Source organism: Takifugu rubripes, chromosome 19 (assembly GCF_901000725.2).
Source record: "Takifugu rubripes chromosome 19, fTakRub1.2, whole genome shotgun sequence".
Taxonomy (NCBI): domain Eukaryota; kingdom Metazoa; phylum Chordata; class Actinopteri; order Tetraodontiformes; family Tetraodontidae; genus Takifugu; species Takifugu rubripes.
The window spans coordinates 7775533-7789118 of NC_042303.1; the positions used below are offsets into that span (position 1 = coordinate 7775533).

General features: G+C 42.8%; 1 protein-coding gene across 2 annotated transcripts; it reads left to right on the forward strand.

Moving 5' to 3' along the window:
- The first annotated feature begins 3049 nt into the window (after positions 1-3049).
- On the forward strand, positions 3050-13437 carry prkcda (protein kinase C, delta a). 2 transcript variants are annotated; one of them, XM_003973177.3, is made up of 18 exons: positions 3050-3267; positions 5388-5525; positions 5605-5804; positions 5895-5961; positions 6505-6661; positions 6973-7004; positions 7161-7246; positions 7632-7761; positions 7847-7947; positions 8177-8273; positions 8878-9014; positions 9103-9276; positions 9367-9458; positions 11276-11338; positions 11744-11882; positions 12023-12211; positions 12303-12431; positions 12534-13437. In XM_003973177.3, the coding sequence occupies exons 2-18, from the start codon at positions 5417-5419 to the stop codon at positions 12690-12692; spliced, it is 2061 nt and encodes a 686-aa protein (XP_003973226.1). In that variant the 5' UTR covers positions 3050-3267; positions 5388-5416; the 3' UTR covers positions 12693-13437. The 2 variants fall into 2 exon arrangements, with proteins under 2 accessions (XP_003973226.1, XP_011612078.1); XM_011613776.2 differs by having other exon boundaries at positions 8881-9014.
- Positions 13438-13586: the final 149 nt, after the last annotated feature.

The following is a 13586-nucleotide window of genomic DNA, read 5'->3' on the forward strand; positions in this document are numbered from 1 at the left end:
CTGTTTTTGTCCTCTTTGTTGTCACACCCATTTCTCATATTCTCATGGTGGTTTGCACAATGCGTGAATGTCTCACATCATCCAATCCCCCATTTTCTGTTAATCAGGGTCACCGGGAGGGGCAGGAACACAGTCTGCACAGGTCACCAGACTTCATATTTATCATTTAAAGACGCATGAGTAGTGGGAGAAAACTGATGAAAGGCCCAGAGTTCATGCAAACTTCTCACAGAAGAATCTCTGTTATTCATTCTTTAACGATCCCGATTAATTAAAAACAGCCCAATGGACGTTGCTCACATACGGCACAGGCAAAGTGTCATAATCTAAACTCCCTGATACAGCGCTAGAGGCAGGAAGAAGAGAGAAGCAAATAATCAATCATACACACAGCCTACTCAATAAGGCCTGATGTGTTCACTTGTTATATGCGCTCGGCCTCAGGAATCATTAACAATTTATGCCAGAACACCCTTGTGTGTGTGTGTGTGTGTGTGTGTGTGTGACACAGATACATGCATGACCAATCTTGTGGACCCTCTCAGTTTCACTCTGAGGAGGCAAATCAGGAGTTTTTGAGTAAAAGAGTCATAACAATCTCGTATGGGCAGAGAATCAATGGGATGGTGGGGGGGGTTGTTACATAACAGCTATAGAGTCATACAGATAATAAGTAGAACAGAGTCAGCGTGACACTGGCTCACATCTTCTGCTCTTCACAGAATAGGGTAGAGAGCGTCTCTCTCACATGTCCCACTTTATAGCAAAACCCTTGCAGCTTCCACCATTAATGACCCACCCCCCCCCCACACACACACACACACACACACACAAAGAGACATACACACACGTGCGCACATACTTCAGTAACTGTATCCGGGGCAGGAGACTGTAGCCTTCAGCACACTCTGCACCTCTGACGGGATGTTTATTACTCTCATCATTAACACGTCTACATTGTCCTCAACACAGTTGAAGAAGACACAGGTGTCAGGTTATAGATTTCCGCTGAGGCACAAACTGCTCCGCTGCAGCATTTCCTTCTAGGCTTTACTGTTGTGAGAAGAATTATTGTTATTGTTGTTATTAGTATTATCTTTAAATGCTATTGTATGTAGATTTTGAGTGTTGAGGAATGTTGACAGGAAAAGAAGAACATGAGAATGCAAAAGTGGTGAAGCTGCTTACAACCAAGCCCAGCATCCAGATGTATCCTGTTGGTCAAGATTAGAGAAGTTTGCTAAGATGGGTGGAGAGGTCAGAAGGCAATGAGATATGAGATCTTGTTTGGACACCCATTCTGTTTGCACCAATAAAAGAGGTGAGCGAGCAGCAGATGAACGGAGTTGACAGAGGAAGCTTGAACTGCTGCTCGGCTCTCCCTTGCAAGGAACTCCTGTTGTTTGCGTGGTTACTCTGAATCTAGTGAACGAACAACGCGGGTGATCAAAACTTCACCCTCACACTGTGAATTATCTCCAGGAACATAAAGGAATTTGTGCATTGTGACTCTTCAGTTGAGCAACACGAGGCCTTGTCACGTTGATCCACATCAGAGCTCTGCGTCAGGTCCACGCGTGAGTCTTAAACCGAGTCTGACAAATTTAGCATCTGCCTCTTTCAGCCTATGGATTCGAGGATCATGACGGCGTAAATGTTTATGCATTTATAAGAGGGAGAGGAGGGGGTTCCTCAAGCTCTGTCAGGGTTTGGAGAAGCGCACTGAAGCAACACAGCCTACAGCGCAAACTCTCCAACTCCTCTGTCGACTTCCTGTGTCTACACTGAGTCACAATCTGTTATGCAAGTGGGAGAAGGCTTAGCCGACACACACACACACACACACACACATAAAAAAACACACAAACATACACGCACAGCCTGTCAGGAGCTTCTGTCAGCTTCCACGCTGCATTCTTGGGAGCTGCACCTTAAACATTGAATCACGACTCACTCTGCAGGTTTCTTCCGCCAATATTTCATTAAAGATGTGTGTGGTTGCTCATTTGTCACCCTCTCTGTGTGCGCGTGTGTGTGAGAGAGGGTGAATTCAGGCATGAGGGTAAAAATAAATTGTTCGCGTGTTAGTTTGGATAAGAAAAGATGTTTTGGCTGCAGTCGAATGTGCCTCCTCCTCACTGATGAAAAAAGCCCCAGCTAACATCGTCAAACCTTCGAATACGCCTGCAGCCTGCTTCAGCATGTGCACCCCCTCTGCACCCCCTCTGCCACGGATAAACCACATTCTAGGCTTTATCGTAATGTAGGGCACCCTCAGCAGCAATGCAGATCTCTAGCTACCTGTCCTCTCGCTGCTTTCAGCAAAAGATTTAACTGCATTTAATCGAGAGCTGCTCTTGGGTACAATTTTGACACCCTAACAATTTCAATTTTGTACATAAATATTTCATCAAGGGGCCATTACATTAAAATTCATGACAGTTGTACAGAATTACACAGCTTTCCAGACTCTAAAGAAATGGAACAAATAAATAAACTCACCCAGACCAATAACCAATATTGCAATCAAATGTATTTAATAGCTTTAGTCATGCTCATTATTTCATTTTTAAAAAAGCACGTTTTACAATACATTATCTTTTTTTTTGCAATCGTAACATTTGAATGTGATACGCAGAAAATGAGAGAGAACATTAGAAAAACAGGATGAACGTTGCTGTCAATTCGACCTGTCTTATTAACAGGATGCGCAGCTAAACGCTAAATAAAATATACAAAGCCTCACTCGCACACCTGTTACATTTAAAGTGGTCATTCCCTTTCACAGATTAGTGGATTTATACGGACCCGTTGCCTGATCGGGTTTCAGATAAAGTTGATCGATTATCAAGTTGACTACTCTGCACGCGCCAGAGCTGCGGCGGAAATGGAAAAAAAACGCACGTGTCGGCTGGTTCACTGGAAATCCAGAGCAGGGCGAAGAGACGCATTTTTCTGTGGTCACGTGGGAGGGGGTCGTGCGCGAGCGAGCGTGCCCGCGCGTATCAGGTAAACGTCACAGCCCGAGAGAGAGAGAGAGAGAGAGAGGGAGGGAGGGAGAGAGAGAGTCTCGCGCGTTGCACTTCCTCAAACGGCGGACTCGCGGAGAGACAAAAAAACAGCAGAAGAAGAATAAAAGTCAAGTTTGACCGCCCCTGGAGCCGAGCAGCGCTGAAGTTTCTGCGAGCTGAGGCTGCGGCCGCGTCGGTGCTGCTGTCTTCACACGTTGGCTCTCTCGGGAGGAGTTTACAGGAAGTTGTGGAAAGAGTAAGAAAATGTTCCCCCCCCTCCTTATTTTTCCTTTTCTTTCCCTCTGCGGTGGGAAATTAAAGGTTCCGCGGTGACTCTCGGCGCTACTGTTGGCTATTTATTTGCATTTCCCACCAGCATGTATGCATTTTGTGTGTTTTCAAGCATTCTTTTGTATAGATATGTAGTTAGTCAGTGTCCAACAACTTTCCCCCTACGTTTTGCTTCATCTTATGACAATTCTGCAGCGGAATCTGTTCTCTGTCTCTCTGTCTCTCTGTCTCTCTCTCTCTCTCTGTCTCTCTCTCTGTCTCTCTCTCTCTGTCTCTCTCTCTGTCTGTCTCTGTCTCTCTCCCGTCGTTTGGAAAAACCAGCGAGTGTTTGATCAGTTATTGACAGGATGTGTGTTATGACTCAATCGCACACTCGTCGCTGTTACTCTGCAGCGACAGCTTGCATCAGATATGACTCCATCTGAATGCATCAGGGTCAGCTATTGTTGGATGCTGGCCCCGAAAAAGAACGCGAAATTCCACTCTGGGTCAAAGTATTTTTATTTTTTTTTAATTTTTAAATTTCAAATTTTAATGATTCGGACTGGCCAGCAAACATAAACAGTTAGTTGCAGGGACTGACTCGTTTGTCTGTAGATGGATTAATGAAGTACAGTCCCAGGTTTTAAAAGCAGAGACAGTATGCTCTGCAGCTGTCACACATGCCCCATTTGTGTGTGTGTGTGCGCGCGCGCGTGCAAGGAAAGATGTTTCCGTAGCTAAAGTGAAGTGGCTGTGCTGTAATCACAGAAATTTATAAGCAGTAATTTATCAATTTTACACATCTTAATGTGGAAAACTCTTGTTATGCCCCTTGTTTGTGTTTGTTGACTTTTTTAATTATTTCACACTATGTGGAATAATTAGATAGATGAGACAATAAATAAGAAGTGAATGACACCATACTGGTTTACATTGTGCTGCTAGTTAATTATAATTGCTTCCACTTTATGTTGTAAATGTGCAACTTTCATTACATAACACCTTGCTTTAATACTGGTGTTGTGTTACTTGTTACATGGAAACAATTACAATTCTTGGTGACCCTCTCAAAAACAGATATGTAGACAGGTTGCAGTTAGTGGTGCAGTGAATATAAATATCCCAGATTGTGCTATTTCTGTCTGTACATGAACATTTCCCGACCAATCAATGGCATTCACCGGCGGCCACACAGCAGGATCAGTGTTAATTAACTAACCAAACTCTGACATTACAGATATCAGCAGAGCGAGTGAGTGAACCAAGTTTCCTTCCAGGTTTTTTTGGTCGGTCTCTAATTTGCTGGGCTGTTAGGTGTTAACGATTGTGAATACCAGTTCGGCCTACTGTGGTGCATGCTTGTGCATGCCTGTGTGTGGATTAGTAACAGGTTGAAGCCTGCTTTGCCTTAACAGCTGAGGAAAAATACTTCCACTCTTGTAGCTGCAGCTTTATAGGAACTACAGACTCGTAAATGATTTGACAGAGGGAACCAAAGAAGAGACATAACTGGTTTGTTGTTTAAAGGGGTGGAACAAATTTAAAAAAAAACATCCAACAACACAGCTTGGGAGGGACCGAAATATTTGTCTTACATTATCAAGGGCGTCACCTTTTGTGTTCCAGATATTGACATATGTACCGCTCTGTATGATGGCATTGATCTTCATAAATAGGTCACTAGATAGATAGATAGATAGACAGATAGATAGATAGACAGATAGATAGATAGACAGATAGATAGATAGATAGATAGATAGATAGATAGATAGATAGATAGATAGATAGATAGATAGATAGATAGATAGATAGATAGATAGATAGATAGATAGATAGATAGATAGATAGAATTGTGGAAAGCAATATATCTGATGCCAATTATGAGACAAAAAGGAAAACACTTCCAACCAGACAGGGTAAACATGAGTCTCCCCACCACTAAGACAGAAGATATAACCCCTTGTACAAATCATAGATAGATAAATAGGGTAGGGAAGTGCAGTTCTCCATAGTAGTAGACTCTGACTGTACTTTCCCGAAAAAGAATGCAGATGAGTATTAAGTTGAAGTATCTGCCTGAGCTAACACTGCGTTTCCCCTCAGCTTTAGGGGTGAGCTTGGTATCTGCCACCATGGCTCCTTTCCTGAGGATTGCCTTCAGTTCCTACGAGCTGGGTGTCTTGCCTCCACTGGCTGATCCTCCCTTCTGTGCCATCAAACTAAAGGAGGCCTTAACGACTGGTGAGGAACTGGTGTTTAGATATAAGTTAGTTAGTTGGAATAGACTCTCGTAATGCCCCATCTGCTTTCCATTTCCTAGAAAGAGGTAAAACCTTGGTCCAGAGGAAGCCCACCATGTACCCTGCCTGGAAAGCCAGTTTTGATGCACATATCTATGAGGGTCGTGTGCTGGAGGTGCTGCTGATGAAAACAGCAGAGGAGCCGCTGGCGGAGGTCTCGGTCGGGGTGTCTGTCCTTGCAGAGCGGTGTAAAAAAGCTAACGGGCGCGCTGAGTTCTGGGTATGAGATTACAGGTCGTCCTCTCTCCCAATATACACACTCAGGTGTGTGTGTGTGTTTGACTTTCTCTATGTCTACCTGTGTGCTCAGGTGGATCTTCATCCTTCTGGGAAGGTGATGATGGTGGTGCAGTATTTCCTAGAAGGAGGAGACACGGGTAAAAGAAAACAGCATATTTTCTTCTTTCCTGTCTTTTTAAACTTACATTAATTTTGAACAGCGCTCTTTTTCCCCCCAGCACTGTTTCTGTCTTGTTTTGGATTCTTTGGCCTGCATATGTGTTCTGTTTCCATTACCAACATGTAAATTTGGTTTAGTATTGCTCTCTGACCTGAATAAAAACTAGCTCTTCAAGAAAACCCTCAGCTAGTGTATGAATTGAACTGAAAAAAGTTTTATCCACACTTTATTCTCCATTAAGTAAGAAGAATTATGTTTTATTTCTAATTTTTAACCCTTTCCCCCTCAATCATTTTGAAATTGTAGCAGGAAAAATGCTTTGTCATACTTCCTGAGCTTTAAATGCCCGCCTTGATAAACCAACTGTTCACACACTTGTGACGGTTTATCTTTGCTAACCTTATCGTTCACCAGGATTTATTTTCCCTCGCATTGATTCCCAATTTATGAGCAATACAAACCCGGCTTTTGCCTCACAGCAGAAGTGTTTGACAAATTCTGTTTTCCTCTCTGCCTGAAGAGAGCAAACATTCTGTAAAGGAGGAAGAGGCCCCCACCCTGAACCGTAGGCGAGGGGCCATCAAGCAGGCCAAGATCCACTTCATAAAGAACCACGAGTTCATCGCCACCTTCTTCAGGCAGCCCACTTTCTGCTCCGTGTGCAGAGAATTTGTCTGGTCAGTCCGACTCCGGTCTTGTAAACAAACTCCTCGAGGAAGCAAAATTGGATCTCAGAAACCAGCAATCAGATACGCAGACTAAAACACCGGTCACGTATCGATTAAAGACAGTGTTCAGGCACTTTTTGGTGTAGTCACTTCCTGACTGGGATGAAGTGAGCTACAGGTCCTTTTTTGGACTTATTTTGAGAACCCTTTTGCTGTCTCTGGAGGAGAATCAAACCCTTAATGTGATTATCAAATGTGATAATAAATCAACTCTTTAATAATTATTTATAATTATTAAATAATTATTTTCCTGCCATCAGGGGACTTAACAAGCAAGGCTACAAATGCAGACGTAAGTGTGCCGCCTCATTCCTTCCTGTTCAATAGAGATGTGTGTATGTGGATGTATAAGAATATTCCATTATTTTAAACAGCCAGTAAATAGGAGGAACTGGATTAGGTTAAGATGAGCTTTTTTGTTTTATTTTTTTTAAAATCTTTTTGCCAGAATGCAATGCAGCCATCCACAAGAAATGCATAGACAAAATCATCGGCAGATGCACCGGTACTGCGGCCAACAGTCGGGATACTGTGGTATGGATCACATATTTGTTCTGTGCATCATATCCCTGTCAGATTTGACCATTAAAGTCCTTTTTAGTTTTCCTTTCATCCTTGGAGTGTTTGTCAGGTGTCTCTGGGTCACCGTTTGACATAGTGGACCCACATTTGATGAGATCCCTTAACAATATTGACAGATGAGTCCAATCAAACATTGACTGGCATAGATAATGATTAGAGGTGCCCGTCTGCAGAGTGAATAATAGAGCTGCGGCCTCTTAGACTTGAAGTACTGTAAATACAACAGTGCAGTTGGAGAACTGCAGCAGAGAGGGCAGCAGGGAAAGATGGGGCAGGTTTTTCCCCAGGTTCCTGTACTGCTGAGCGTTCATGCAGAAGACGAACTGTGTTTGTCCAGTTCCAGAAGGAGCGCTTCAAAATCGACATGCCGCACCGCTTCAAGTCGCACAACTACATGAGTCCCACTTTCTGCGACCACTGTGGGAGCCTGCTGTGGGGTCTGGTCAAGCAGGGCCTCAAGTGTGAAGGTGCGGTGGCTCAACTTCCTCCATGTTTGGATGTCCAGGCTTTAACGGCTTTATTCATTTTCTCTTTGTGTTTGTGTGTTTGTAGATTGTGCAATGAACGTCCATCATAAGTGTCAAGACAAAGTAGCCAATCTTTGTGGGATCAACCAGAAACTTCTGGCTGAAGCACTTACACAAGTCAGCCAGGTGAGATCGGGAGTGGGTCACACATCTTGTGTTGACTACAGGCAACATCTGTTCATATCTACTTAGATCTGTTCATATCTACTGGAAATATGTGGCTCAGTGCTGCTTAAGGCTTAAGATGCATCGCCAGCGTGATTAGTGAAACGTCATGACCATAGGAACTCATGCAGAGAGATTATATGGGATGAAACAGAGTAGAGAGTGTTTTTTTTTTCCCCTTATTCACTAGAAATCCTCCACCCGTCGTTCTGACCCCTGCCTGCCCAACCTTCCTGATATCGGAATCTACGATGAAGTTAGCAAGCTTGCTGAGCTGGACATCAATGGTCAGTGGCTGGTTCACGCACAGATATTCTGTGGACGCTGCCACCTCTGTGCTGACACTGGTGCATGCAAAGGTCTTCCTATACAGTGATCCCTCGCTATATCGCGTTTCATCTTTCACGGCTTCGCTGCTTCACGGATTTTTTTTGCGAGTCGTTCATTGCAGTTCTCAAATATAATCGAAGGTGGCATATCCGTTTATCAAAATCTTCTTGCTCAGAAAAAGAAAGAGCGCCAACAACTACCCATAGCAATGTTCTTCTCTCGGAGAAAGACTCCTGCGCCTTTAGTAGAAACAGACGCTACAGCGGAGCGGAGTCAGGACGAAGAGGCTCAGCTGGGACTGTGAAATACGCCAGTGACAATGTTTCCAACCTTGTATTACTAGATTAAAATTATTGTTTTAAACAAATTTTGGGCTTTAAAACAGGTTTTGATTTTTGGTTTCATTCTATAGTTCAGTATTGCATTGTAAAAAAAAAAAAGCTGACTACTTCACGGATTTCACTTTTCGCGTGTTATTTTTGGAACGCAACTCCCGCGATAAACGAGGGATCACTGTAGTTAATGTATGCTTTTTTTAATGTGTGGTGCTTTGTTTATAAGCAGGACCCACAGGAACCTATGGTCAAATTTGGCAGGGGACCAGCCCACGACCGCAGTCTCGCATCACTCATCTGACCCGCCTCAATGTGGACAGCTTTGTCTTCCACAAGGTCTTGGGAAAAGGCAGCTTTGGCAAGGTACATGTCTGAGATGCCAACAGATCAAACACAAACCCTAAAATTAGGGAATGTTCAGTGATGCTTCGTCTTTTCCTCCTCTCAACAGGTTCTCCTAGCGGAGCTGAAGGGTCGCGGAGAGTACTTTGCGGTGAAGGCGCTTAAAAAAGACGTGGTTCTGATGGACGACGATGTGGAGTGCACTATGGTGGAAAAGAGAGTCCTGGCTCTAGCCTGGGAAAACCCTTTCCTCACGCACCTTTACTCAACATTCCAGACCAAGGTAGTCGCTCGGTGATGGCTCACCCTTCCTTTCCCCACTGCATCCCTCTGGACCTAAATCCACAATGTGTCGCATTAAACTTGTCAACAGGAACATCTGTTCTTCGTTATGGAGTATTTGAATGGAGGAGACCTGATGTTTCACATACAGGAGAAGGGCCGTTTTGACCTCCATAGAGCCACGTGAGTGTCACCTATGTTACACGTACGCACACACATACACACACGCACACACACACATACGCACATGCAGAAAGTTCCTGTTGTTGTACAGAGTCACGCAAAGTGAATGAGTGTGCTGATGGAAGACAGATGCTGTTTACTTCCGTCCCCTCTGTCTCTCCCCAGTGTGGCTCTAGTCTTCTCTATTATATACTGGAGGCGTGGGGCTGTGCAGGAGTCAGTTAGCGGTTGCTCACTAGCAGACTGGCCTTGTAAGGTGTTAGCGGCGCACGGTGCCCGTGTCATGTTTTATGTGGCAGTATCAGTTACTGCCACCCACCATCCTGCTCACCCCTCTCTGGGAATCCCTTCAGAAACAAAACGATGGTTCCGTGCTTAAATCCAGTGAGCTGAAATCTATAGCTCACGGACAGCTGCACACCCACCGATTACATGCACACTCACAAGCGCTTTAAAATGAGATAATAGTTTGGTGATGCTAACATGTAGAATTTTACCAGCTTTTAATTTTTAGTTGAATTATAGATAATTGATGTAGGTTTCAGAATTTTTAATTGCATATGTGAAAAAAATATATTCTATCATATATCAGTTCAGTCTTTAAATGTATAATATTGTAATTAAAGAAGTGAAAAGCTAAATATTTGACAGAGTTAAACTATATATTTGCAAATCTATCAAAATAAGGATGTTGCACAGCATAGCAAAACTATCTTTAATGGACAGATGTACATATTTTAGAAAAAAACCCACATGCTTCTTCAAAGGTTTACTTTTGAAGGTTGGTTCGATCACAGATATAAAAGAAAAAGACAATAAATAGAAGTTTGACCTCCAAAATAAGAACACAAATCATATTGAGGCAGCTGCTGGGAGATCAAAACCAGAACATAGACAAGGGATATGGGCACACTGGAGTTCCTTTGAAGTGCGCTCAAATATTAAATATATCCACCCATTATATGTGGAGAGCACCCTTCTCATTGGTTGTTTTCATTATCTGTGGAATTAATAAAGAAGTTGCACTTTAAATGAGCGGCACCGCAGATCAGATCATGTTTTTTAGGTGGTTTTTGGTTTGCAAGTATATAAAAACAAGCTTCAAACTGTGAGTGTGATGATCAACATGATGCAGTCTGGTGAGGTGGCCACATCCTGATACTGCAAATCTAAATATCCACTGTGAAAAGATAAAGGTGCAATCTATTAAACTCCTCTCTCAGTGACGTACTGTTATATACTTTTAACAAAGCAAGTTTTGACATTAATTTTGACGCACACGCTCGTGCAGCGCTGCAGCTTCCACAGCGGAAAGTATCGCCCATTTTCGCTTATGCAATTTTTTTTCCTGGGGCAGTGAATGCATCACAGAGTTTGCTGTGACCTCTACTTCACCACAAGTCCTCTCTTCCCGCTGGTGGCAGAGACAGTTCAGTCTATCATCTCAGTCTTCAACACACTTCTAGCTACACCGACTGAGACAATGTTTTTGTGTGTATAGATGCATCCGTGTTCTCTCTGTTAGTTGTTTCAAGTTGACAGTTATTAGATTTAGGGCTGAGGCAGCTCCGCCCCGTCTCAGGACTCAATCGTTTTACCTGACACAGGTGATGAGAGAAGCAGGTCGGGCTAATCTTTCGGCTCCGAACAGCTCTCCAGTTTCACGTTATGGGCTCTTCACCCGTCTCTCACTCCATACAAATGAGCTGTTCAATAATTCAGTTGGACAGCGAAACAAGCTGTCGGCTGAGTCGTGTGGTAACAGCAGTGGAACAGACGAGGATCTGACATCAGGCACCGCTTGTTTGTCTTCACAGGTTCTACTCAGCTGAGATCAGCTGCGGGCTCCAGTTTTTACACTCCAAAGGGATCATCTACAGGTCGGAATGAAAACTTGCTTCCATCTGCATGTTTGCTGCAAAATACAGAATCTTAAATGGGCAGACAGACAGTTTTTGATGTTTTCACTGCTTAATTCAACTACATCAGCTGTTAATATACCAAATAGTTTGCCATTTTTATCCTACTGTAGTTCTGACTGCAATTCCATGTATGTGTAGAAAGGATCTTGATGAAACTCTAAAGTTGCTCTGTTAGGTAACCCCACGCATTTTCACACTTTTGAAAGTTCCGTGATCATTGTGTGGTAACGCCGTGGTTAGCAGGACTGTTCAACAGTTTAAAGTCAAGCCACAGAATAAACTGCACAGAATAAACTCAGCATTTAGATCAGATCTTTTCGCTCTGATTTAAATACATTTAAAGCTTGGGTTTTACTTTTACAGAGACTTAAAGTTAGACAATGTGATGCTGGACTACGAGGGACACATAAAGATTGCAGATTTTGGCATGTGCAAGGAAAATGTGTTTGGAGAGAATCGTGCTACGACCTTCTGCGGCACTCCTGACTACATTGCTCCAGAGGTACTGTTCAACACTCAGAGGTCCTCTTGTATTTTGAAATGTTCATTTTGCAATGGTCTGATCTTAGGCCATCCTGGTTGCGGTTGAGCGTCGGGGTCGGTCTCCAGTGATGATTCATAACATGTTATTTACCCCTTCAGATCCTGCTGGGACAGAAATACTCCTTCTCTGTTGACTGGTGGTCATTCGGAGTGCTGCTGTATGAAATGCTGATTGGTCAGTCACCGTTCCACGGAGATGATGAGGATGAGTTGTTTGAGTCCATCCGCATGGATACTCCCCATTACCCTCGCTGGATCAACAAGGAGGCCAAGGACCTGATTGAGCGGGTCTATATCACACCCAAAACACCCAACAGGGAGCTGAAAACACTGACATACAATAAAGCACCTCTGATCTCTAATCTCTGGTTTCTTACAGTTCTTTGAGAGGGACCCCACTCGCAGACTAGGGATTGTGGGTGACATCCGTTTACATCCCTTCTTTAAGATGATTGACTGGCCAGCCTTGGAGAGGAGAGAGGTTGAACCCCCCTTCAAGCCCAAAGTGGTATGCTTGGCCTGGCACCTCTCAGTGGAGATGCTCTGCTTACACATTTTTGGAATCTTTAAATGATCATTTTTGATTAATTCTGCTGCATTTTAATCACAGAAAGCACCAAACGACTGCAGCAACTTTGATCGTGAGTTCCTCTGTGAGAAGCCGTGTCTCTCCTACAGTGAGAAGAACTTCATTGACTCCATGGATCAGTCAGCATTCTCTGGGTTTTCCTTCATCAACCCAAAGATGGAGCATCTTTTAGACAAGTGATGACAGCCTAGTGTTTCAGGGTGGTTTCTTTAACCTCTCAACTTATTAGGATTTCAAATGAGCACATGGTTCTCCTGTCAGCATTTTTGTGACATTGTTTTTAGCACAATTTCTTCCATCTGGGTAAATGTAGAAATAATATTGGCGGAGACAGACCCTCGTACTGTATTTATATTAATGTGTTTTGTGCATTGTTCTTGTTGTGAACTTCTGCATGAGTAAAAAACTTCAGCAGCAGGTCTGAAATCCTTACATTCCACATGACATTAGTACCGTCTGTAGCCCTCTTACTGTATTGTGTTAGATTAAGCGCAAAGGTGGTTAAAAAAAACACTGCATATTGGTTAAGTGTATTAAAGTGACTATCTCATCTTTAAATATAAATTAATGTAGATTTCTGAATTTGAAAACTTGAATTGTTGATTTATTTGGATTCTTAGTGTTACTGATTGTAAAAAACATGGGTTAATCTCAATAGTGCCAAATAATGAACACATTTATTAAGAGTAAATAATAGCTACATTATAAACTTGTGTGTATCTTGTAGGGAGCAGATTGGATGCATGCATGAATGGGTCAGTCATGGTACATGGATCTAAACATTAGAGTTTAGTTGCTGAAATGCTGTATATAGACTATGTATATGTACATTGTTGTATCATGTATATTGGTTCATTTAGGTTGTACTTTTTTTTACTGTCTCCATCTTTTACATCAGATTAAAAACCAAATTACATGTCTGATAGCCTGTTTGAATTCTATTTGTACATTAGTCGTTATGATTTGTATTTAAAGATATAATTAGGATTAAATAAGCAAATCAGATAATCCGACTATTTAGCACAGTTCAATATGTATTATGTCTCGGGCAGGATGAGTGCGCCCTCTAGCGGA

Excerpts from the sequence above, each read along its gene's own strand:
- prkcda (XM_003973177.3), top strand. The coding sequence starts at position 5,417 with ATGGCTCCTTTCCTGAGGATTGCCTTCAGTTCCTACGAGCTGGGTGTC. Across the intron at positions 5,526-5,604 it reads AAAGGAGGCCTTAACGACTG|AAAGAGGTAAAACCTTGGTC; the intron begins GTGAGGAACTGG and ends TCCATTTCCTAG. Across the intron at positions 9,459-11,275 it reads TTTGACCTCCATAGAGCCAC|GTTCTACTCAGCTGAGATCA; the intron begins GTGAGTGTCACC and ends TTGTCTTCACAG.